At 47.6% G+C, this 26,229-nt stretch overlaps 1 protein-coding gene and 1 long non-coding RNA gene across 2 annotated transcripts; one reads left to right on the top strand and one right to left on the bottom strand.

Moving 5' to 3' along the window:
* Positions 1 to 181: 181 nt before the first annotated feature.
* Positions 182 to 19,393, bottom strand: ehmt1b (euchromatic histone-lysine N-methyltransferase 1b). Its single transcript, XM_084686863.1, has 26 exons — positions 19,287 to 19,393; positions 14,898 to 15,000; positions 14,303 to 14,814; positions 13,980 to 14,136; positions 13,404 to 13,537; positions 11,765 to 11,923; positions 11,436 to 11,513; positions 11,059 to 11,356; positions 10,234 to 10,565; positions 9,504 to 9,733; positions 8,861 to 9,082; positions 8,493 to 8,575; positions 8,139 to 8,245; positions 7,502 to 7,624; positions 6,935 to 7,036; positions 6,413 to 6,517; positions 6,088 to 6,242; positions 5,475 to 5,639; positions 5,067 to 5,211; positions 4,835 to 4,912; positions 4,236 to 4,351; positions 3,454 to 3,540; positions 3,243 to 3,321; positions 2,713 to 2,888; positions 2,119 to 2,297; positions 182 to 1,998 (listed from the first exon to the last, which is right to left on the bottom strand). Exons 1-26 carry the CDS (start codon positions 19,305 to 19,307, stop codon positions 1,784 to 1,786), a joined length of 4,161 nt encoding a protein of 1,386 aa, XP_084542989.1. The 5' UTR covers positions 19,308 to 19,393; the 3' UTR covers positions 182 to 1,783.
* On the top strand, positions 13,635 to 26,229 carry LOC146237042 (uncharacterized). The gene is made up of 3 exons (XR_014740927.1): positions 13,635 to 13,746; positions 25,464 to 25,519; positions 25,705 to 26,229. It is a non-coding gene; the product is annotated as an uncharacterized LOC146237042 (long non-coding RNA).

Below are 26,229 nucleotides of genomic sequence, written 5' to 3'. Positions count from 1 at the left end.
TGCTTGGATGGGGGGGGGGGGGGGGGGGGGCGGCTTCGGCTATGCATTGTGGTCCGAGAGATAAGAACAAAGAAAACACACAATTATGCGGTTTCACATACTGACTAAGTTTACATTTAACAGTATGGGACCTACTGAAACACTTGGTTAGGAATGACAAATGACACTGTAGACATGCAAACAAAATCCACTAGTAGTAAATTTATTGAAAAAGAAAAGTATGTCTCACAGTCCAGAAATATGTAACAGAAAGTATGTCATGGTCATTTTTATTACCATTTCTGTATTCAAAGCTTGCAGAAAATGTACACAAGAATCACTACCATAGTCCTAACTAACCACATTTAATAGACAGGGAGATAAATGCGTAGGTTTCCATCAACATTAATTCATGGAATAAAATTGAAACAGGCTAACTACAGTAGCTACAGGTAAAATAAAAAAAGGGAAAGAACTGTTAAATTTAAATGTGTAAAAAAACAAAATCAGCATACTTTACAACTTGTATTAACTTTTGAAGCAATACAAAATTTAAATGAGAGAACCATTGACAGCACCATTTGCTTTCGTTTTACTCCATTAGCGTTTAACCAGTTGATCCCTCCATAATTGTCGTAAATTAATGATTTGTGACTCGTGAGTCATTCCCCATAAACATGCTTGGTTGGAAATTCTGCTGAATCAACCAAAAAGTGAAATATCCACCTGTTTTCCAGGAACGGTATGGTATGTATGGTACAAACTGTACAAATCGGTCACGTCAGTCCTAGTCACACACTAAAGTTGGGAGTCCAGGAACACTCCACTTTTGCTCCCCTTTCTAAACCACAACACTCTCACAACTAGGCCAGTTCATGGGAAGCCATGCTTAATATACGGGTGTTTATAGCAACAAGTAAATAGTAAATAGCCATTGCAACTATCCTTGCATTTAATAAGCTTCTGTCTGGATAGAAATGATTGGAATGGTCTTCACTGTACACTTCCCATCTGTTTGACTCCACTAGATTTTCATCGTCCTCAGATCTACATTAATTTCATCAAAGCACTTTAAAGGTCATTTGAAACTTAACCTCAAAAATGTGTTCAGCATAAAATAACCTAAACATGTGCATCACATTTTTAGATTGTAAATTAGATTATTCAAATACAAATGATTGGTGAAATGACTGGTTTTATAATATACACATATCTGGCACTAACCACAATTTTCCTATTACAAATATTAGAGAAAGAGGATGACCTGTAAAAGATGTGTTGAAAAATCCCCCCCCCCCCTCAACTGTCTCTTTCTTAATCAAAAAATAACATATGAGGTAAAAACACAAAAAAGTTATAAACTGGAGGGTGTAGTTTTCTTCTGTGGTTTGGTGAGAAGATAAGAGAACCCAGCATGCAACAGGTGCATCCTGCAGGTAAGAGGGATATCCTGGTTCAGTCCCCACCAGACTCATCATACGACCAGGAGGGAGGCTGAAAATAGCCAAAACACAGGGACTTACTCTCACGCATGCGCGTGGCACGCACGCCCGCACGCACGGCACACACACGCCACAGCATCTGTACACTCATCAAGGGGCGTAAGACACACACAAGTTATTTCTGTCCAATGTGTCGCACCAAGAAGAGTTCAAATAGAAGTTTTGAAAGAGTTTGTGCTGGTGAGGAGCTGATGGTAAGTGGGAGTGTGGTGGAGAGGCTGGGTCTCTGCAGGGGGGGAGGGTGTGATAGTGCATCAGATCTGTCTGTGACAGGCCTCCATAGGCCGGAGGGAGACAGCCCATCATAGTGGCCTGGGGAATGGAGGACGACTGGTGGGGAAGGGGACAGCATTGGCCCTGGGGCTGGGTTTGTGTTCAGTGGAGAGTGGAGAGGGAATCTCCTCTGGCCTGGTGGTCCTGGTAGGGGTGAGAGCTGAGGGCGGGGCTGAGGGCGGGGCTGAGGGCGGGGCTGGGGGAGGGGCTGGGGGAGGGGTTGGGGGAGGGGCTGAGGGCGGGGCTGAGGGAGGGGCTGAGGGAGGGGCTGAGGGAGGGGCTGAGGGAGGGGCTGAGGGCGGGGCTGAGGGCGGGGCTGAGGGAGGGGCAAAGGGAGGGGCAAAGGGCGGGGCTGAGGGCGGACTTGGGGGGGTGGTGGTGGAGCTGGTGTCTGGTAGGGTGCTGGGCTGCTGGGGGTCTTCGGGTGTGCTGTCAGCCTGAAGCGAGGCGATGGCTGCCGCTGAGTGCTTGCACTTGGTAGCACCACACTGACAGCTGAAGTGCTTCCCCTTGATGTCCCAGAAACTCTCTCCATAGTCGAACCTGGTAGAGGGAGTCAAGGAAGAATTAGATCACAAACGACAACAGGTTTTAGTGACGACATTCCAAGTCAATTATACGGCTCCAAAACACTGTTACATGATAGATACATTTTTCCCGCTCTATAATACTAAAAACTGGCATACCAGATCAGGACACATCAGATTTTCACGTGAGATTATATTGACATCGTCATTTAGCAGACGCGACTTACAGTAAGTACAAGGCCATTCTCCTTGAGGCAAGTAGGGTGAACTGCCTTGCCCAAGAACACAACATAATTTTGCACAAGGTGCAAACTCAAGGTTGCCTCGAACCGGCAACCTTCTCAATAATAGCCCGATTTTCTAACCGTTCAGCCAGCTGATTCTCTGATCTCCCCCCTTATACATCTCTGCATCTTGTAGTTTGGCCTCACCCAAGCTCTTCTCCGGCCTTGATGTTCTCACAGGCGAAGAAGGCTATGTGGGGAAAGCGCAGGTCCTGGTGCGTGGTGAACACGCGACACGGAAACAGGTTGGGCTCACACGTGTGGTTGATGAACCGGCTGATGTTGCCATAGAAACGGGCATCGATGCAGTACGCGTCACCCACCTGCCGGAAATATAATTAACGGTCGGGCGGAAAGTCGATGAAGGTGTTTAAACGGACAAATGGCAAAAGGGGGAGAACGCCTGGTAAGCTGAGAAAGGAAGAGGGGGGTGAAAGTGTTTCATAATCTATTAAAGGGTGACCATTCAGAGACACGAATGAAAAGGACTGTTAAGGGTTTTTTTTTTTTTTTTTTTACATCTTTATCATTCTCAATGTGATCAAAACCCTCCTGCAGAATCGACCTGCAGTCTGAAGCGCTAAAGTTTTTGAAATTGTTTTTTGAACCATTTGTAATTTATATTTTTTCCTCACTGACTGCTTTCTTTTCAGCCCAGTTAGACTGTAGACACTCACCTTGCTGTCCAAGTTGAACAGGTACGAGTCGTTGTCGCGGACGTCCGCGTCTACATCCGAGATGATCTCTCCAACGTACCTGCACACAGGAAGTCATCCATTACCCTCACGAACAGCACGTCGCCGTTCCACATCAATGACTTCAGATGACAAACATGACTGACAGAAGTGGATAAAACAAGGCCGACAGAGGTGGAACAGCGGGACGTACTCGCACACAAACGTCCCCCGGGTTATGTCCTGCAGAGCCCGGACGCCCCAACCCTTCTGAACAGTCCTGAAGAGCTGAAGACGAACCCTGAGGGAGAGAAAGAAGCATTATCTTCCTTCCTTTTACTTCATATCTTCATGAAATGCTTCCAGGGCACATACTTGAACAATTATGCAGTCACTGGAGGTTAAGTTAAATTAAAATATGCCAGTACTGGAGGTAGAGTTGAGCTCAGTTGTAATTAGGCTCCCAGTACCGCCCTGAAGTACAAAATGAACACTCCCAAACTGAACCCGTCCCAAAATGTAATTTCTTGTGTTTTTGCATTTTGACATGGGTTATTTGCTACACTAAGTAATCCATACAGTTGTGGGGCTCAAATCAATGAATTTAATGTAAATGTAAATACATACACAATATATTACACAATTGTCTTGCTTGTTTCATGGTGGGGCTGACACAATTCTTGTGGCTGTTTAGAACTTTTAGAAAAAAAGTTTCAAAAGGTAAAAAAAATTATTACGAAAAAGAAAAAAAAAGTTTTGAAGGGTTTGAAACAATGTTTAAGGTTCGAAAAATATTTAAGAAAACGTTTTGAAAAATATTTAAGAATACGTTTTGAAAAATATTTTTGAAAAGGTTTCAAAAGGTTGAAATTGTATTTTTATTTTTATTTTTGTAAAAAAAAAAGTTTCTATAGGTTTGAAAAAGGTTTTTTTTTAAATTATTTTTCATCGCCCGGGACAACAGGATTAATTTTGAGCCGTGGTTGTGATCGTTACCTCAATCCGTTCTGCACCACGCGGTTCTTGCAGGTTCTCCAGCAGGAACAGGCATGGTTACATTCAAAGATGAGAGGGGGTTCCTCGAGGCAGAACTCGGGCAGCAGGTGACCCTCCTGAGAACCGAAGTGAAAACACGCTGGTCATCGCCTTTGTTTTTTATATCGTATAATTTTGTTTCTCCAAATCTAAGTCTTTCTATTTTGTTTAAAGGCCAGTTCATACTATGTTCCAAAGTTAGGATTGAAAAGTAAAACTCCAGATGAAGTATTAGACCTGCTGGGATCGATTACTAAGTCCATGAGTGCATCAGAGCTTCTGAACTAAATCACTAACCATGTGGCATGTCACCTACATTTGAATTTAAAGGCCCTTTTCATTAATCATTGATCTGGTCCCCAGTAACTACTACATTGATGTTTTATTGAGACATTCATGTTCACAGACTGTTTGGGTTTACAGACTAACAGTGAAGTTGTCCAGTCTTACCTTGTCATACCAGCAGTCTTACCTTGTCATACCAGCAGTCTTACCTTGTCATACCAGCAGTCTTACCTTGTCATACCAGCAGTCTTACCTTGTCATACCAGCAGTCTTACCTTGTCATACCAGCAGCGAAGGCTGAGCTGCCCACACATACAGCTGCTTGATGAACAGTCGTCCTTACACACACAGTACTGGAGGGAGGGAGGGAGGGATGGAGAGAGGGAGGGAGAGGGATGGAGAGAGGGAGGGAGATAGAGAGTTAATTTTCACTGCCGTGCCCTCCTAGTCCACCCAGCACCTGCTTTCCAGTTGGTGTGAGGGCCGGACTGTGCGCGTGCGGCTCACCTGCAGATGCGTGATGTTCTTGTCGATGTTCATGGGGGACGTGACACAGCTGACGGGGACGTACTTGTAGTTGTCTGGACAGGGTTCGCTGTCCACAGAGTTCACACATGGCACAGGGATTCTCTCATAGCCTCTGGCTATGTCTCTGTAGAGAGGCGGAAGGAGACAGGTGAGCTGAATGCTGAAACAGCATGAATAGCAATAACCACCCTGACAGGAAGATACCGTAAAGTACACAAGATGGCTGGTACACTGCCTTGGGTTACAGGAGGGGGAGAGAGAGAAGCAGAGAAGATACAAATATAGACAGGCAGAGAAAGAGAGAGGATGAAGGGAGACAGAAACAGATAGACAGAGAGAGACAGAAAGAGAGAGGAGGCAGAGAGAGAGAAGACAGAGAGATCCTACCTGTTGAGAGTTCTCTCCTCCCCGGGAGTGTTGCTGCGTGCCTCCACCTCCCTCCTGTTGACCTGCAGGGCCAGCCACACCCTGGAGCTATGGCTGCAGCAGTCTGGGGGCGTCTCCCCCTCACGGTTCTTCAGGTTCACATCGGCACCGCGGTCCAGGAACAGCCTGCAGCCCGGGACACGAGAAGTTCAGCCACGTTCGCCTGGTTTTGCCAGCGCAGTCACTGACCACCACTCACCCAGCGGTGAACGACAGTCTCTTCACCCCCTACCTTGTTTTTGTTTTTATTCGGGACTCAATGCATTTAAATCACGCGTGTCCAGTCCCAGGTTCTGAGGACCCGCCCCCAGGTTCTGAGGACCCGCCCCCAGGTTCTGAGGTCCCGCCCCCAAGTTCTGAGGTCCCGCCCCCAGGTTCTGTGGAACCGCCCCCAAGTTCTGAGGACCCGCCCCCAGGTTCTGAGGTCCCGCCCCCAGGTTCTGAGGTCCCGCCCCCAGGTTCTGAGGTCCCGCCCCCAGGTTCTGAGGTCCCGCCCCCAGGTTCTGAGGTCCCGCCCCCAGGTTCTGAGGTCCCGCCCCAGGTTCTGAGGTCCCGCCCCCAGGTTCAGACTCACGTGACACACTCCAGCCGGTTCTCCCTGGCGGCGATGTGCAGCGGGGAGTCTCCGTGGATGTTGACGGCGTGGAGGTCACAGTGTGCCTCCAGCAGCAGCTCTGCGATCTCCACACTGCCGGAGAACGCTGCCCAGTGGAGGCAGATGTTCTCCTCCTACACCCCCGGAGAACCAAGGAACACACACACAGATAAACACACACACAGATGCACACAGACGTCACAGAAAAAAAAAAAAAAAAAAAGTATTCCAAGGAAGGTCATGATGAGGTCAAAAACCGTGTTGCGGTTCCAACATCTCTTCATGGACCCCCCCCCCTCCACACCTTGTCCCTGATGTAGATGTCTGCCCCCTTAGACAGGAGCAGCTTCACCTGGTCCAGGTGTTTGTACTCGGTCGCCCAGATCATGGCGGTCCACCCGCCGTCATCCTAGACAAGGTTTCACAACACGTGAACACTGGGCATCACACCTGGTATCACCAACCTACCACCTGGTACACGACCACTGGATGTACAATCTACACGTTTATCTACAGTACTATAAAAAGCCTCAGGCACAATTCTTTTTATTTGTATATTTTTTATAATGAAATTTAATTACTAAATACGTTTCTCAACATTGCACTTTCATACTGCCGCATACTGCAGTGCCTGAAACTTTAGCAAAGTATTGTGCATATTATACGTGACATTTATATACACATTTAATCTATACATTTGTCTGAGGTACTACGCAGAAAAGATAGAATCCGCAAAAGCTAGGCCTAGTATCGGAGCAGTACGGTTTCACAAATGGAAACATTTGAATGATTTTCCCTTGGAGGAAGTGCATGATAGTCCACAGACCTGACAGTTGATGTCCACCAGTCTGGTGGACAGAAGGTGCTCCACTATGTTGTAATGCCCAATCTTTGCAGCTAGATGGAGACATGTGAATCCTTCCACATCCTAGCCAAGACAAATCACACTTGAGAACAATGACAAGAAGTTCCAAAAAAACCAAACAAGGTGAAATCAACATAACAGTAGGCTTTATATAAAAATAACTGTTACACAACACACAACAGAATGAAGTGCTCTATCCCAGTGGCCCCCAACCCCGGTCCTCAGGGACCCCCTGGTCCTCAGGGACCCCCTGGTCCTCAGGGCACCCCGGTCCTCAGGGCACCCCGGTCCTCAGGGCACCCCGGTCCTCAGGGCACCCCGGTCCTCAGGGCACCCCGGTACCCAGGGCACCCTGGTCCTCAGGGCACCCCTGTCCTGCATGTTTTAGATGTTTCCCTGCTCCAACACACCTGATTCAAATAAATGGGTCGTTATCCAGCTCTGCAGAAGCCTGCTTATGACCATTCATTTGAAGGGTTCCCCTGAGGACCAGGGTTGGAAACCACTGCTCTATCCAGCCTGGCGTACCTTGTGCGCGGCCCCTGCGCCGGCCCTCAGCAGGTAGCTGACGCTATCCAGGTGGTTGTTCTCGCACGCCTCCATCAGCGGAGTGCGCTGGTCCTCGTCACAGATGTTCAGGTTGGCGCCGGCCTGGGAGGGGAGAGCACACGGACAAAACATGCTGGATTCTTCCGGGGATAATTCACCATTAACGTGCTGAATAAATAATGGAATTTCGCAAACGACAGTTGAAGTTGCTCCTAAGCTTGTGACATCAAATGTCTTGTCGGTAAGCTTGTCATCGAGATAAGAGTCAGGATCTGCGGAGACCGTCCTCACATCATGCACCTCGCTACCCAACTAGCTACACGGATCAGCTGAAGAGATTCATGCTGCATGACACGAGAAGGGAAGACTCCCTTCCTGTGAGAGATGATACTTACTTATGAACACATACTTCCTGAACAGGAGAGGTCAGAGGTTGTTATAGAGCAAGAGGACATGGCAGAGGAGGGAGAGGATAGTGAGTGATGACAGACAACGTGAACAGCAGGGGTCAGAGGTCACTTAAGAGAGGCCTGGAGGCTGAATGTCGAGGGCTAAAACCCCAGTGGACGTGCGTGAGAACCCAGCATTCACTTCCTGGTTGCGATGTGTGGCTCACCTGGACCAACAGGTGGCAGATCTCCTGGTGGCCCGCCTCTGCAGCGACGTGGAGAGGGGTGCGCTTGTTTTGTGTTTCCATCTTGAAGTTGGGGTCAATTCCATCGACTGGTGGACAGACAAAGATATTGGGTATCAGCTAGATTAGTTTTCATCCAATGGATGAGTCTATCAGGCAGATACATTTACCTTTAACTTGTTCAGAAATACTTTTATTATGAAATTATTCCAAACGGTGCACATAGGGGGCACTGGAGTTGTTTATCTTCAATTTTCAAAGTCTTTCAAATCGAGGCCAGAGGCTGTTATACACTTTAATAAAATGGCGTTGTCATCCTGATGGAGAGGTACTCACCAAGCATGAGCAGAACTTTCTGGAGTTCTCCCTGTTTGGCCGACACGTAAAGCTGCTTGGGGTGGAACCGCAGCTTTTTAGGCCTGACACACACACACACACGGCACAAACACACACGACACACACACACACCGCACAGACGAGAACATAAAACGGTTACAACCGTAACAATGGATAAAACAGGATAAATAAGCATATGGAACAGCACTCGAAACCCTAACCCTTATATTCGTCTATTTTACATTTTACACATTTAGCTGACGTTTTAAAACACAAAGTGACTTACAAATATAGCGCATAGTAAATACAGTGGATGAGAATAAAACATAATAAATAAAACGTGAGTAAACCCAGTCTTGGTGTCTTACTTCTCAGTGTCCAGGGCCTGGAGGATGCTCTCCAGGGTTTCCTTAGGGGCTCCGCTGGGGCCCACGCCGCCCACCCCCAGCCCCACCACCAGGGCCCCAGCTCGGGAGCCTCCGGCGGGGGGAAAGGCATCCATCAGCAGACCCCCAGGAGGGCCAGCAGGGCCGGGCAGAGAGCTGTCGGCTCTGCCGCTCTGCTCTGCTCCCACAGAGACACGGGACGGCCTGGGGGGGGGACCACGAGACAGGTCACTACGACCATCGCAAGAGCACTAACAGGCAAGATGGGGATTATTCTAAGTTGCATTTGATTAATTTAACAGAAGCCTTTATCCAAGATGATATACAAGTGGTGCACATGGAAAGTGAGCAGATCATCAAGGTACATTTTATTACCTTTAACAATGTTAAGGTCATATAATTCGTTTTTATTATAAAGACAACATCTCTCTCCTTACCTTCCCTCTCCTTACCACACCCATCCCTGCAGTCCTCCACCCCCTTTCCACCCTCCCAGCCCCCTCCTTTCCCCCCACCACCACCCCCAAAGCCCCCACCAGACCTCCCACCTCCCAGCCCCCCCCCACTCCCCCCCCCCCCCCCCAAGGCCCCCACCTCCCAGCCCCCCCCCCCACTCCCCACCTACCCTCCTGTGGTGGTGTCGGCCCTGCCCTCCAGGAACCCGGGCGTGGCTCCGTGGGGCCCTGGGGGGGCCACGGTGGAGGTGGTGTCGGCCTTGGCGATAGTGACCTCCTTGGCTTTGCTGGCCTCCTCCCCACAGTGAGGGCAGAAGCTCTGGCCCTTCAGCACGGACGCACAGGACAGGTGGAACCGGTGGGAGATGTTGACGTCCGGCTGGCACTCCATGAAGGTTCCCTGGGGGAACGTGAGGAACACCTCAGTACCCTGGAGCACGAAGAAGAACCCTGGTGCACGGCAAGGAACCCTAGCCCACAGTCATGCTCAAGCCTAATCACATGACATAGTATTATCATATATGTGAATGAATGCTGTGTAAATTTAAAGTATATGATTGATATATATATATATATATATATATATCAATCTCAACACATCACAGCACATCAATCTCAACAATGCATCTCAACAATGCACTTTTATTCTGCCTCACAAATGGAGAAGGCATTTTATTTTTATACAAAAAAACAAAACCTAGGGTACCTAAGAACTTCCCACTGTACTGTTAACATGTATACATACAGTAGATTATATACAAACACACACAAGTATATACACACACACACACACACACACACATTAATAACAATAGCAAACAGGACCTTCCCCCTCTGACTCTCACTGTGCATCTCCCCACCCCCAACCCTCCAGACCCAGGGGGGACGCCAGGTACTCACAGCCCTGCAGAAGAAGCCACATCCTGGGCAGCACTGGTGCTTGACCATGCCCCCCCGGTGGTCCTCACACAGCACCAGAAGCTGGACGGAGTTGGACGGCCTCATCATCTGCTGTTTCAGCACGGCGCCATGGCAACGGCTCAGCAGGCCGTCCACGCTGTCCGTGGCCATGCACTTCCTGTCCGTGGCCATGCACTTCCTGTCTGTGGCCATGCACTTCCTGTCGGCCAGCGTGAGGATCTCCCGGCTCTTGGGCGTCTCCATGCGGCAGCTGCAGAGCGGGAGCTCCTGGGCCGGGTCGGCGTCTGAGCCCGACGCCGCCCGCGAAACACCTGAGGTAGAAGCAGAGGCAGGGCACCCAACTGCGCCTTTAGTTTCACAACACTGTGCATTTATACAGGATACCTATATAAACATATAGAACCCAATCTAAACCTACATAACCTGTATACACATATAACCTACATGAACCTATACAATAATTACCATTAAAACAAACCATTTCAATGTTCACTGTCTAGTTTAGCATTACAATATGCTAATAGGAACGCCATCAAATATAACTAAATCATGTGGTCTTCTTGTAGCACTTCACGGTTCTCCCAGCAGGGGGCGATGGCTCCCTGCTGCTGTGATGACTCATCCTGCCCAGACGGGAACAGAGCGAGACAGAGCTGTCTCCCTCAGCACAGCTGTAGTCTTCCTCCTACTGAGCGCTTGGACATGTCAGTGCTAGGCAGAGAAAACATCCCCCTGACCAAGGAGCCCAACATCCACTCTACCTCCCCTCTTAAACAACAAGCACGTCTCCCCAAGGTCTCTCACCGGGGCTCCGGGAGCACAGCATCTTCTCCTGGACTGGGAGGTTGAGGTACTCCAGGGGCACTTCTGAGTACTCCTCACTGAAGCCGGACTGGGGCAGGGGCTGGGGCTGGGCCTGAGGCTGGGGCAGGGGCTGAGGCTGGGACAGGGGCTGGGACAGGGGCTGGGACAGGGGCTGGCTGTACGTGCGCAGCTCAGTCTTGGACTTGAGTTTCTTCTTGCGTTTCCTGGAGGGCCGGAGCCAGGCGCTGTCGCCCTTGGCTTTCTTCTTGAGTTTCTTCTTCAAGCTGGATTCGGAACTCTTTGGAAGAGCAGAACCGCGTGTCAGAGGATTTATCAGTGTTTAAAACGGCAACTTGTTATGAGTCGTGAGCGTTTACCAGGTCCGACTCTGTGCCCTCGTCCTCTCCTTCCTCCTCGCCCGAGTCCTCAGAGAACTGCTCCTCTCCCAGCTCCCCCTGCACAGAGGAAACAAACCTTTCAGTCCCAACAACAAGCCATCACCCACAATCCACTTCAACATCCGACTAAAGACACTTTGACGAAAAGTTGAAAAATTCAACCCAATGAAGCCATTTATTGGACAAATTCTATCCAATAAAGCCATAGACTTGAAGGCTATTGAAAATAACAAAGGCCCGCTGGATTGTGTCTATACATTTTTTTTTGTTCAAGCAGGACGGGTCTTTTGGGTAAAAGGGCTTCCAACCTGAGAAGTTGGACCTGCTGTTAGTCTCCTCTCCTGGGCGACGACGCCTCCTTCCCTGGCCTGCTCCTCCTCCTCCTCCTCCTCAGACTCCTCCTCCCACTCCTCCTCCTCCCAGGTGTCCTCCATCCTCTCCCCATTCAGGTGGGCTTCTTCCTTGGGCTACGGGGGGCCATAGAAGGAGAGGAACCGTTTTAAAAACAAGGTTGCCACTCTTTTGAATTGATACATTTCAAGCACTGTTCGAGCACTTTTCAAAGATTTACATTTAGTTATTTGGCAGACGCTCTTATCCAGAGCAACTTACAGTAAGTACAGGGAAATTCCCCCTGAGGCAAGAAGGCCAGCCAAATACCTTGCCCAAGGGCACAACGTCAAATCTGCATGTTTTTTCTGACTAATAGCCCGATTCCCCTAACCGCTCAGCCATCTGACCCCCACGGTTAGTAGGGTGACCCCCCCCCCCCCATTTTCATCAGGATGAAACTTTGCCAGATTAATCTAGACCCAAATACAATACTTAATTCATTATTAAATTGTGCAAATTAGGAACTCTCATTAAATGTGCAACATCAACCTGCCTTGCTTGAGAAATATATATGCCTTGAGAGGCATATATTGTTAGAAAAAAAAAAAAAGTATCAGAATGTCAACTTTACTTAGATTTTTTTGAAAATGAGACTATCCTGCTATCATGAATGTCATCACTACGACTGCTTTTAGTTTGTTTCCTTTATACCTTTATTAGTGCTGTCAGTTTAACGCGTTATTAACGGCGTTAACGCAAACCCAAATTAACGCCGTCAATTTTTTTTCCGAGCGATTAACTACAAACTTTGTAGTTTTTTTCACATGCTGTTGCAACAACTACCGACGTTAGAAAAACTACAACACCACACCGGATCTAGCTAGACCGGAAACAAAACAACAGGCACGCCACACACACTTGTTTGGCTTGCGAGTCGGTTAAAGAGTAATAGCAGAGCCCGTTTACGGATCTTAGACGGTCTCTGTTAGTAGGCTAACGTTACGTTTTGAGTGGATGGCGAGCGCGAGACGCCGCAATGGATGCCAATAAGATTCTGAATGGTTTACTTTTAAAAAGTTGCAAATTGTAAAGCCCCATGAGGCAAATTGTGATTAGAGATTTTGTCCTATATAAATACGATCTGACTTGGATGGAGACCTGATTAGACAATAAGATAGCTAGCATCTACATTAGCACAGTTCGATATATCTTTTTTTAAGTAAATATAATTTGGCACTTTTAGTAGCCCTTTGTTGCAACCTTAAGTCATTGAACCGGCATTTGCCAGGCATGTTTGACAGTACTCAAAGTAATTTAGTGGAAACAGGATTAAATCCAAGCACTTTTAAGGACCTCTTCATTGCTCGGTAAATCCAAGCACTTTCAAGGTCTTTGATTTATTTAATTTTTTATCCAAGCACTATTTTTTATCCCAGCAAGTACGGTCCAGACCCGTGGCAACCCTGTAGAAGGTCTTAGAAGAGCCTGTCGTTTCGGCGGCCACAGAAAGAGGAGGGACAGTGTTTAGACAGTCAAACCAAGATTGGTCTTTTCTAAGAGCTCTCGTTTGTAAGAGCCTCTGCTTGAGAGGATGTGGTGTACGCGAGCAGAGACCTGGGGGGCCTCAGCAGACTGCTGGATCTCTGTGAACATCTCCAGCATGGTCCTCTGTCGCAGCCCTTTGGTCTTCTTCTTGGGAATCAGGCTGTACGTTCCCATCTTCCTCTTCTTCTTCCTGAATGCCAGCGCTGCAGAGAGGAAACAGGTGAAGAAGACAGCGCTGCAGAGAGGAAACAGGTGAAGAAGACAGCGCTGCAGAGAGGAAACAGGTGAAGAAGACAGCGCTGCAGAGAGGAAACAGGTGAAGAAGACAGCGCTGCAGAGAGGAAACAGGTGAAGAAGACAGCGCTGCAGAGAGGAAACAGGTGAAGAAGACAGCGCTGCAGAGAGGAAACAGGTGAAGAAGACCTCTGCAACATTCTACACACTCATCTCAGTGACCTAGAATACTATACAATAGAAAGGAACACAATATAATAGAATGGAAAGAGAAAGAACAGAACGAGAAACGATAGAATAGAATCTACTATTGAATTAACAAGAATAGAATATACTAAAATAGAGTAGAAGTCATGTTAACCAAACAGCTGTCCTAACTGCGTATCCCAATATGTCAGTTGAAAATCGTACCCGCCATGGGTTTGGATGGAGGGGCACTGGGCAGGTTGTTTTGGCTCTGAGGTAGCTGGTTTTGGGAGGGAGGCGGTGGCGGAGGCTTGTCCACCTCTGGTCCTACCCGGCTCTCCTCTTTCGCACTATTTGGTTCTTTTAATTCCCTGTTTAAAAGCTGGAGAAGACAAAGAAAACAAAAAAAAACAGCATGTAGCAACAGCAGGAGAACCCACAACTCAAACTTGTATCACCCCCCCAAAAAAAGGGCGCGTCGCCGACTGTATATGCCGACCAAATTCCATGACCCGCTCGTTCCTTGTGACTGCAGGGTTGAGGGCTACCTTTAGTGTTTGGTTGGAGGCAGGTCTGGACATGGTCTTGCGTGCTCTGTGTACTGCAATAGGTGGATGTCCAGGGGAGGTGCCATTTTCAGTCTCTGTGGGCCCCTGCTCTGACGCGGTCCCCATGCCAGGCTCAACCCTCGCTGCTCCCAGAGACGGGCCACGCTCGGCTGCTGAGGGCGGGAGGGATTTGTCCGTGTGCTCTACCCCTGTTGTGGTGCCCGAAGGCGACCAGCTAGTCCTGTGTGGGGTGGCCCCCAACGCCAAACCCAACGCGCCCTCCTGCTGCTTGCTGAGGACGTATCCGTTGCTGCCCGTGAGGGAGCCGTGAGGGGGCGGCTCCAGGTCCATCAAGCCGTTCTCAGCGATTGGCTGGGAGCTGTTGCTAGGGGAGGGGTAGGAGGCGGGGCTCTGGTGCCTGGCGCCCGCCTTTGTGATGTCGTAGGTTCCGTTTAGCTCCGCCTCCGGCCTGGGAGACGATGCTAGCCTGGCTGCGGCCTTCTTGTCTCTCTCTGTGAGGAGACACACACACACGTCAGTCTCATGGACATCTGTTGGACATCAGCCTGTCTGATATCTCAGGAGACAAACCCACCTCCTTCCTCCTCCTCCTCCTCCTCCTCCTCTCTCCCCCTGGTGGACTCCATCTTCTCCGCTGCGGGTCCCCCTCTGCCCACACTCTTACCCACACCTGTGGGCTGATGGGAGAAGATGCACACCGGATGAGTGTTTATGTTGGTTTAGGTGCAGTTTTATGGGTCTATGTGAAGACCCTGTGACACTGTCAAAAAGGGCTATACAAATAAAAATTGTAATGACACATTAGTCATTTCCAGCTGGTAAAGGTGTCGCCGACAGCGGATTTCACTGCTGTTGGGTCGTTAGGACAACGGCATTTGGTATTGCTGGCAACTTGACAACCGAAGACTTTGGAACATTACCAGGATTGTGAGTTGCTTCAAACAGGGGCGAGGCCAATCAAGAGGTAGACCACCAGACAATAATTCTTAGAGGGTAAATATAAGTTTGTGACTGCTCCAATGGGAAGTTCCCCGCATGGTGTCCAGTAGATAACATCATTGGGAAAGACTAACAGCCCCAGGAGAAGGATAAAAGTTATTTGCATAATCAAAACCTTTACTGGAAGCTCTTAATGACTCTGAGCTAATCACCCTGACTGTTACTCTGTTACTCTCTGTGGTTCTCCCCCTCTCTGTGGTTCTCCCCCTCTATGTTGTTCTCCCCCTCTATGTCGTTCTCCCCCTCTCTGTGGTTCTCCCCCTCTATGTTGTTCTCCCCCTCTCTGTGGTTCTCCCCCTCTATGTTGTTCTCCCCCTCTCTGTCGTTCTCCCCCTCTCTGTCGTTCTCACCCTCTATGTGGTTCTCACCCTCTCTGTGGTTCTCTCCCTCTCTGTGGTTCTCCCCCTCTCTGTGGTTCTCTCCCTCTCTGTGGTTCTCCCCCTCTCTGTGGTTCTCCCCCTCTATGTTGTTCTCCCCCTCTCTGTGGTTCTCCCCCTCTATGTTGTTCTCCCCCTCTCTGTCGTTCTCACCCTCTATGTGGTTCTCACCCTCTCTGTGGTTCTCCCCCTCTCTGTCGTTCTCTCCCTCTCTGTGGTTCTCCCCCTCTCTGTCGTTCTCTCCCTCTCTGTGGTTCTCCCCCTCTCTGTGGTTCTCTCCCTCTCTGTTGTTCTCTACCCACACATCTGTTCTCTTTTTACGTCAACTTCTCCAACATTGGCTTTATGACCTTTATGACCCTGCACCCAACCTCTTAAGGAGAAACCTTTGGTTTAGCTTATCTTCTTTGCTTGTATTTCCCATACGCTAAACACACAACTCGAGATCAAGCCTGGCATGCTTTTTGGCTTTAGTTAAAGGAACAAAGCTAGACCACTAAATTGTGTCTGGTGGTAATATACAGTGTGGTAACGTACAGTGTCTATTGTATAATGTGTAAATTGTGTTAGTATATAGCTATATAATTGCTATACTGTTTGGAACCGCACTCAAGATTTTCAGTGTAGCCTCCTATATGGTTGAGTGACAATAAAAAGGATTTGATTTAGATTTAGCTCCTTATCCTTACAGGGACGACTCAACACAAACAAAAGAATAGCTTAACCCTATGCCCTTTTCGCACTGAAACACTTTATTTATCAAGTTTCCGGTTCACAGCAACAGACCGACATGGTTCTAACTTTGGAAAAAAAAAGTCACAATGAAACAGCAGGCCAAACAGACAGACAGCCACATGAACTAGTGACTCCAGGGAAACACAGAAGACTTGACGCAGCAGAAAACAGATCTACCTCTTCAACAGCTCAAGGGTTCCAACTTGTGAGTCTGGCAAACTGAACACCACAGGCTGAGAAGACTGAACAGGTCAAAAGGTTCAGCGCCAACAAGAGGTTCAGCATCTAGCCCCTCCCCCCCTTACCAGCCCGCCCCCCCCAGCCACGTCACAGCTCACTCCTGCCTTCCGATTAGCCGCCTCACCAGACACCTGCCCCTGCAACCGCTGAGAAAATGTCAGCTTTTAAGGTGGCTCCTGCTCCAACACTGCTTCTCAGAGTGTCCTTCAGGGGTGCCGCATCACAGGAAAAGACACCGTTGTTGTGTAAAGGTTGTACTCCTGTTCCAGAGAAGGTTACAGCCTAGCCTGGCCCGGTCACCAGCTGTCTCCAGACACCTCTCTCTCTCCTGACCCCGCAGACACGTGCCCCGCTCCGCACCGACACCCTGCCACCATCAAAAGCAGAAGCGGCCTGGAGCCACTGGCTCTGGGCTGGTGACAGAAACCCCTTGTTTAGGAGTTTACCGTCAGGGTTATCCCAGACAATTCCTTTTAGATATCAATCCTCGACACATGATCAGAGACTTGGGACAACAGGGAAGTCTGACAATGACTTTGACAGGAACTCTTTCCCCTTCAGTCATGTACTCTGGACTGGGTGCACGTCTGACAGAGATGTTTTCCATAGAGAAGTACATTTCGGGTCAAGAAGAATCCCAAAACGATATGCCCAGCCCGCAAAAATGCAAGGTGCTGTTAGAAATGAGAGCAGGAGGGGTCCTAGGACAATCAGTTCCCAGCATATCCTGGGCTCCTACAACTCAAGGAGGAGGCGGGTTTGCTATTGGAGGCATGTTTAAAGAAGAAATATACAAGGATTCCCCAATCCCCACAGCATTTCCTAAACCCTTCCAGGGCCTCACATTAGCAGTAGATTTGCAAATCATTGATAGTTGATGCACAGAAAGTCTTCAGAACACCTCCTCTGCCTTCAGAGGAAACCCTCCCCTCCCCCCTGTATTTATTGTCTCGAGGATCCAAAACAACATGCAGGCGTGTCTGATGATGTTCGTTATACTCTGTCAAGACATCTTTCAGACAGCCAGATCTGGAAGAGGACCCTTGCTGAGCTGCAGAGGAGAGGACGCAGGTGTTCTGTCAGAGCCTGCCGTCAGAGGTTCCTTGGTCTTGTCAGGACTACAAGGCCAGCTAGAGGTGTAAACTTAAGCTCGGGCGTGAACGATTCCAAAGATCTACGCCAGACGGCGTTAAGAGAGGAACAGGAGCCCTTTAGTCCGTCTGTCCGTCCCCCACCCCCTCTCGCGAACTGCAGAAACCTCCTACAACTGTACATCTGTGAGTCCTCAGCTTTCCCCCTGCTGGTCAGAGCAGGAACTGCACGTTGGAGAAAGAAAGGGAGGGGGAGGGGAGAGAAAAAGGGCCGTCTGCAGATCTCCGCCATTTCGTAACCAGATTGTTTACTGACACTACGTACCAACTGCTGATTTTTAACCACTAGATGGGGGACATGGTGGACCGACTAGCATGGATTTGGGAAGAGGGAGGGTGGGGCTGGGGGTTGAGAATCCTGATCTACACCTGTGGACTCTGAGCTACCACAAAATAAAAAAATATAAAAAATCATGAAACATTTCTACATAATTAAGCCAGATGAGTAAACAGGCAGTAGCATCTTAACACGGCCGTGCTTCTGCCAAGCACCGCAGCCAAAAAACAGTCTACACGTTTAATGACAATGACGTGCAGGCTATGGAGATATAAAGATACTTTTGGCTATAGTCTTGCAGAAAACGTGCCGTTTATAGTTAAATTAGCTTTTTCGTTAGGTGGATGACCACCCACACCCCATCCCAACAGACCAGCAGCATGTGAGAAGACATGCTCGTGATCATATGGGACCATGCCCAGGGGAAACCTCTTCTGCTTCTGAGGAAGAGTCCTCCAAGTGAGAAACAGCTAGTGACAGAGATAGACAGCTCGTTAGAGAGATAGACAGCTCGTTATAGAGATAGACAGCTCGTTAGAGAGATAGACAGCTCGTTAGAGAGATAGACAGCTAGTGACAGAGATAGACAGCTTGTTAGAGAAATAGACAGCTAGTGACAGAGATAGACAGCTAGCTAGAGAGAGTGAGGGATTATGTAATAATAATAATAATAATAATAATAATTAAAAAAATACAATAAAGGATCTGAAGAATCAGAGTTTGAAGAGGAACCTGGCATTAAGGAACAGACAACAGTAACCAACACCACAGCCCAGAACGCAACCAGACCCATCCCTTCGGGGTCCTTTCACTGCTTAAAGTATCCCCAATGAGTCCCTTTTGCCGAAAACCTGGACCAATCCATGAAGAGTTTTGAACTGTCCTGTTTCTACCCGGTAACACAGCTTAAATGTGGGCTTCAATAGAAAGAAAGCCTGAGGAATTCCTGAAACGCTGTAGGATGAAGCAGGCTGAAAAGGCCTTCATTACAAACTCTCTGACCAGGCCACAAGACCAATGACACAATTAAAAATCTCTGGTAAAAAGAGCATCTACACCAAGACATTGAAACACAGAAACCCAACGCGCCTACAAAGCAGACCATTCAGCACCAACAATGGGGAAAGAGAACATTAATGCCTCTTTCTCACTGATGAAATGTGCGCTTGCAGCAAGCATCATACCTGCTTTCTGTTGGCCTCCATTGAGAAGGAGAGGTTGAGGCAGACACAGAGAGAGAGAGCAGGAGAGAGAGAGAGCAAGAGAGAGAGAGAGAGTGTAGGAGAGAGAGAGCAAGAGTGAGAGACAGCGAGAGAGAGCAAGAGAGCGAGAGAGAGAGTGTAGGAGAGAGAGAGCAAGAGAGCGAGAGTGAGAGAGAGCGAGCAAGTGAGAGAGAGTGAGAGAGCGAGAGCGGGAGTCTCGAACAGACCGTTCCTCTTCCTTCCTCTCTCCGCATGCACATATTCACCTCGTTGGTCATGTGACCCCACAGCTCCCTCTGTCGGTAGCTCTGCACGGAGGGCAACCACAGAGCATGCCCAGTCAGTTCGAATTTCAATGGCTTCCCTTTTTTTCCCTTTCTTCCCCTCCCCTGGCTCCCCCTCGAACGCTTAAAGACCTTAGCGCCAACGAACGAACGGCCATTTCAGGAGCTGCTTATAAAGAAGAAGAAAGAAAAAAAAGGGGGGGGGGGAGGAGGAGGAAGAAGAAGAAAATAGAAAAGAAAAGCGGTTGGTGTTTAGGGAGGCTGTGGAGCAGTGAGTTAGAGGCTGGAGGAGCCATGGGTCTTCATTAGTTTACCCCACGCTGAGGCGGACAGGAGGAGCAGGGTTAGATAACTCCATCGCCACCTCAACCCTACCAACAGCCTCTTATCTCCATCAGGCCCCAGGGCTGGGAGCCGTTGCAGACAACATGATATCAGCTCAATCGCAACAGGCAGGTGAACCGGCTGCATACTTATATCGTAAACGCAGGGTTGAGGAAGAAGATCGTTGAGATATTCATTTTTTGAAACGGGGACTGTGCTATAGCCTGGTGGCACGATCACGGAGGGAAGAGGTTTCCAGAGAGGAAAGTCATGCAGGTGGAGCTGGGAGAATCAAACTAACAACTTATGAACATGTTCCACTACTGGGTCGCCCCGGTGGGCCTGAGTGCAACGGCAGGGGTTCGAATCCAGCCCTGGCTCTTGCTACACGTCTTCCCCTCTCTCTGTCTCTCCCCCTGCCTCTCTTGTCACACTTCACTTACAAACTATTCAATAAAGCATGACAAACGTCTAAAGAAATTCCACCATTCAGAATGCTTACTGACTGTAAAAGAACAATGCGTTACAAGCACAGTTACACTCGGAAGTGTGGGGTCAGATTCAGACATGCTGATTCAGTTTTGCTCTAAATATCTCTGTTAATCTTCCATCTCTCAACTCAGGAGAATTCTAACATAATTCCCACTCCGTAGTCCACACCTTGATCACGTGACAGTTGTGGAGTTAGATAGGCACAATGTAGGTTAGCTATCGAGGGGGTCGTTTTGGGAAATGGACACTAAAAGTACATCCAAAGTCCTTCAAAGTTATGTCAGGGATTCTTCCTCAAGACAATGAAAAGACAGTTTCAGCAAAAGACAAAGTTGTTTCGTTTTTTGAATTGAACACATATCAGCCCTGTACAGCCCTCTTTTGTAATGCTGGCTTCTTGCTGTGGAGGGTTGGAAGGTTTTGTCACCGTAGCTCAGTAGACAGTCAGCCTATACTGAGCATGCTCAGTAGATGCACTGTCAGCCATTTTGAAGCTTTGTAAACTGCCAGGCAGCAAGGCAGGATTCCAGCTTAAAGCAGTACCTTCACTCACAACCAATCAAACAAACAACACTCCGAGCCCCAATGGAACACACAACCTTATACTACATGTTGGGTCATTAAATTAGGTCGAATTTCACAGTTTGTTCAGGAGTCAAGTTCCTTCTTGAGACCGAAAGTGATTTGAAAACAGAGAGGAAGAATGTGGAGCGCAAGGCCAGGATGTTACCGGATCTTGCAGTTGACACGGTGGAAGTGACCACACACAGAGAGAAGACCACCCCTTGCCAGAGGAACATTTCATGAACATCTCTTATTGGCTGAGCCTTGTGCTTCACAAAGAGCTCATGCATGCTCACCAAAAACACACAAAGAACAAAATAACTCAGATCTGAGACTCAACTGTGAAATGGACAATCACTGGGGCTTCAACGCTGGCAAACAAAAACAATCACTCAACCACAGGTGTCTCCGACTGCAGCCGTTAAACAAAGACAGCTATTTGACTGGCAGTGTCTGCCGTTCAGATGAGTCACCTAAAGGGGTGTCTCATCCTGTTTCACTGGGCCCAGAGCGTGCTGTGGGAGGTGGGCAGAGTCTGGCCTACATTACCAAGGCCGGGATACATTACAAGGGACGATTCTGGCCTGAACAGAGAGCCGTGGCCCGCCCAGCCAAGTCCACATTCCAGGACTGGTTGTCCCAAACATTGTGTCGGACAAGTTGAAAGACAAAAGCCTGTCGTTTCAAGACGAACTACCCAGTTGAATGGCTTGATCGATTTCGCCAATCATTAAACCAGTCCATTCAGCCCTCCCCTCAATGGTGATTTGTTACTATAGAAAGAGGAAAGGAGTGGAGATGGAAGAAGAAAAAAAAACGATACTGGCTTCTTTTGTTTTTGTTGGGTTTTTTTTAAGGTGTAAAAGCTCAAAATGTGATTGTCTACATATTCTGTCTCCGTCTGGACTTGGGAAAATGAAAACAAAACACTGCTTTTTCTTAAGGAGCCACTGAAGTACCTGGAGAAGAGGGGGAACCTTCACTGATGAGGAAGGAGGAAGAAGAAGAAGAGAGAGTGTAGAGATCCACACACAAACGTCTAGCTCCCCAGTTACCATACATGCAGGCGTCCCTGCCTGGGTCACATGACCAACTCTCCACAGAACGCTCTGACATGGTCCTCACTGAGCATGCCCAGATGGAGCCTTGCTGTTCTTCATGGAGAAGGAAGAGGAGGGAAAAAATATTGCAGCCATTTCGTGAATCAACATCAAGAGACAACAATAAGGGATTGGTTAGGAGCGGTTAGACTTATCTTGTTTCTGTACATGCCTAGTCACGATATCATCCTTTTGAATCAGTCTCGATTACTGAGCAATCCAACATCAAATTTTCTGTCTTTATGACATTTGCCACTTCTTACGTAATATTTTCAGTAGATCTATGATTAAGATGTTAGAGAGGTGGGCTCTGTCAACTGTGAAATAACAGAGCATCTGGATTTGGAAAAAAGCTGTTGTTGGAACTGCAAGCAGACTTCTATTCCAGGGACAGACTTGACAAAACAAGACTCAAAATACAATACAAACGACTCTCCCATCTCTTCTCCTTCTCAGAGGAGCTGCTTTTGAGACAAAGACCTTATCTTTAATCCTATCTAGGCGTCTAAGAACATCCGTTTGAGACTATCAGATTTCCTATCCTTCTGTTTAGGGGACTGATGTGACATTCTAACTCTCCTGTATGATCGCCTTCTTGGGATTGGATGGAAAAACCCAAACTAAGTCTTGAGAACACTCAGATGACGACACTTCTACACCACCTGAACAGGACAAAGTCCAGTCCTTCACTTCTACCTTCACTGAGAGAAGGCACCTGAGGGTGGTAAAGCGGGCAGAATGAATCACAGAAAGTAGACTGAATCACAGAGAGTAGACTGAATCACAGAGAGTAGACTGAATCACAGAGAGTAGACTGAATCACGGAGAATAGACTGAATCACAGAGAGTAGACTGAATCACAGCGTACACTGAATTCCAGAGAGTAGACTGAATCACAGAAAGCAGACTGAATCCCAGAGAGCAGACTGAATCCCAGAGAGCAGACTGAATCCCAGAGAGCAGACTGAATCCCAGAAAGCAGACTGAATCCCAGAGAGTAGACTCGTACCCAACCTGAAGGACTCCCTGCCTGCCGTACTGAACAGGCAACAGGGAACTGCGCTGAAGCTGTACCTTTTGAGAGGGTTTTGCCCTTCAACGGTGTGATCTGCATAGCAATACTATGATTAAGCCTAACAAAATGCCCCATAACAACCTAAAAACTGCTAACAGAGATACATTAACCAAAAAGAAATCCTCCCTTTAAACCATTCCAGATTAGAAAATGGGCCGACCAACACAATCACTACAAACAGCCATCCAAGCTGCCTCCACAGGAAGTACCGTGAGCTACAGCGGTGACACACACTCGTATTGCTTGATCTACCAAAAGATTCCTACAGAAACAAGGTAATGAGGATTGTCTAGCTGAACTTTAGCCTAAGATAGAATTCAAGAGGCCCATCAAGGTCGCTGTATAACCCCCCCACCCTTCCTTAGCATACCTTTGTAAGCAGACAAGCCGTGGCTTTAAGGAGCCGAGTTGACGCTATAGAAACAGGCAGTTGTTACTGTGAAGGCCAGAGGCCTACTCGTCTGATCTCCCGGTGGTGCAGTACCCTTTCTGGCCAGAGGGAGTGCTACTGAGCACCCGTGAGCATGCTCACTGGAGCCCATGGCTTCACAGGGTTGAGAGAGAAAGCGAAGGCCTTCCTGGCTGGGCCTCGTGTCGACTGAGAGGTGGAAGCAGTCACTGGCTCTTGTGAACTTCAACATCAAACTGGTTTAATGCATCATTCAGCTGTTCTAACTGTCAGCACCAAAGCCTTTTCCCTATGAAGAACAGATTAATGGCAACTGTCGAGATTTTCAAACTGGCAAAGAAATCGGGTCACTAGGGATACACGGATTCCAAATGCATTTTTGTTACATTTCAAGGACAACATGAAGGATAATACAGTATAACAGGTTCAACAACCCCCTTGACAGCACTCCCAAATACTGGCTAACTATGCAAAGCAGCTCACAGACCTAAAAGAAAGCATATAAAAGATGGATATGGACGAGGGAGGGATGGTTAACACATTTCTATGAATGATTCAAGCTTCCAACTTCACAAACTGAGGTCCAATTAGGGTACATTAATTCATTCCAAAACGTCATCTCAAGCAATATTGGAACAGTAAGAATGTGAGATGGCCCTGGAGCGCCCTCTGTCGGACATAAGCATTTCCTATCCAAATGTGAACAGCTCTAACGTTGGCTATATCAGTGCTTTGATAATCAAAAAACTGAGTGAAATTTAGCTTTTTTCAACATTGTGTCCATTTGGGCGCATGTGAAAAAAGAGCCAATATATAGCTAAATGTTTACTTCTGCATAATGGCTTAGTGGCCTGTTTGCAGTTTACCGACAGAGCAGTTGTTAGAGTTGCAAACTAGTGACAGTCAAGTGTTTAATATTTGTGAAAATATAGTTCAAGCATAGACATTTGTACAGGTTGTTACACCATCTCATAGTCATAGCTACACGCGTTATCTCGCTAGCTACCAAATAGTTAGAGGACAAGCGCTACTCTTACAGTACCATCAAGTGAACCCTTTCATGACTCTAGAGCTATCTACCCTGCAAAGACATTTAGTGAAATCCAGTTCACCGCCTCAGAGTGCTCGGTCAACTTTAGCATCAGTATTTTCAGCGACGCGCTTTCTACCAGCTTGCGCTAGTTAGCAGAAAGTGGCTAGCAAAACATATCCCTACATCGTGGATGTAGTGCAGTGGTCCTTTCCAGCGACAATAGCTAGACAATACACATTGTGCTTGTATTTAGCATTAGTACTCAAGCTATAACTATGGCATTTAAAGAATAACCGTTTTAGTAATACCATTTGAAAAGGTACAAATAGTATATTGAAGCCGGATAGTTATAAGGCCCTGGAACGTGTATAACTGCTCAAACAAGCGGCATCCATTCATTAGGAATGAGCTATTCAGGTTCTCGGGCAATGCATCCTCCAAGCTATTCAAGCAGTCAAACGCGCTTCCAACACAAAAGCAGAGGGGTCTTTGGATTGACAGTGCCGGGCGGGCAGTTTGAAATATAAGGCAAAAAAGGATATAATAACACAAACTCATATCTGGTCTTCTAGCCTAAAACTGTACATCCCCTTACTATGAATGACCCCTTGCATTCTTGAGTGAAAAAACACCATTGCAATGCGTTAAGATTGACATAGATGGGAAGCACTTACCTCGGCTCTCACCGAAGCCATGGTTCCTCTGCCTGAGTCTCCGCCCACTCATCCAAATACGTCATGACACAGCAAGCGCAAAGCGACTGCGTTTGATTCCCATAATAATCGGTATAATGTGCCATGTCCTCCTAACTTGTCCAAAGTAACGTAACTGGTTTTGACTGTCCCTTTCGCATTATTAACTATTTGTCCACTTTAAAGGAAGTTTAAATGCCAACATGACGAATGACAAAAACGGGAAAATTCAAGCTAAGACGGTAAGTGCCAGAGTTGTTTTGTTCAGGCCTATATAATTGTTGTATTCTTAAAAAAAAAAATGTTTTAACAAATACAGCATATATCTTTATCTATAAATAGACTATTTATACATAAATACATATATATGTGCATACTCAATTTATAATGATCATACATATTTGTCATCGTCATCTCCCTCTCTAAGCTCCCTTCTAAATTCAGGTAACATGGCTGCAGGCTGTGGCCCGTGTCCTTGTGTGACACTCGTGCTCAGGGATTTAGGGATCCGTAGTTTCTATGGCAACAGAAGTACCGCTGCAGTAAACAGAGAATCAGAGGTGAAGCTCGACCCTTACTGGCACATCTCTCACTGCTAACTTTGTCACGGCTCATCGCTCACCACTGTTCACCCACTTGCGTACTGTATTTCACACTGTCAAATACAACCGTGCAGGATTTCTCACAGACACCCTGAGGTTGATAAACATAGTACGCCCATCTTCTACCTTGCCGAGCCATCGGAGATGTGGTTACTTTGTGGCTAGTAGTAGGCTACAGACCGTCCCTAGACTGACCACGAAAAACTGTTGCACTTCTGATCTTTCATCTACTTTCTATATGAATCATTTAGTCACTGCTTTAGATAAAAGCACCTGGTAAAAGAATACAATGTCAAACTGCATGTAATGTAGTCAATCTACTATCTACCCTATGGAACACGTTTTGTCAC

The sequence above is a fragment of the Hypomesus nipponensis genome, chromosome 22 (assembly GCF_054491055.1).
Source record: "Hypomesus nipponensis isolate SF chromosome 22, ASM5449105v1, whole genome shotgun sequence".
NCBI lineage: Eukaryota > Metazoa > Chordata > Actinopteri > Osmeriformes > Osmeridae > Hypomesus > Hypomesus nipponensis.
The sequence above is the reverse complement of the archived record's forward strand: the minus strand, read 5'-3'. Positions and strand labels throughout refer to the sequence as shown.

Coding starts and splice junctions, on each gene's coding strand:
- ehmt1b (XM_084686863.1), bottom strand. CDS start 19,307: ATGGAGGCCAACAGAAAGCAG. Junction 13,538..13,979: donor TCCATCCAAACCCATGGCGG/GTACGATTTTCA, acceptor TCCTCTCTGCAG/CGCTGGCATTCAGGAAGAAG. Junction 3,322..3,453: donor CGGGGGACGTTTGTGTGCGA/GTACGTCCCGCT, acceptor TCCTGTGTGCAG/GTACGTTGGAGAGATCATCT.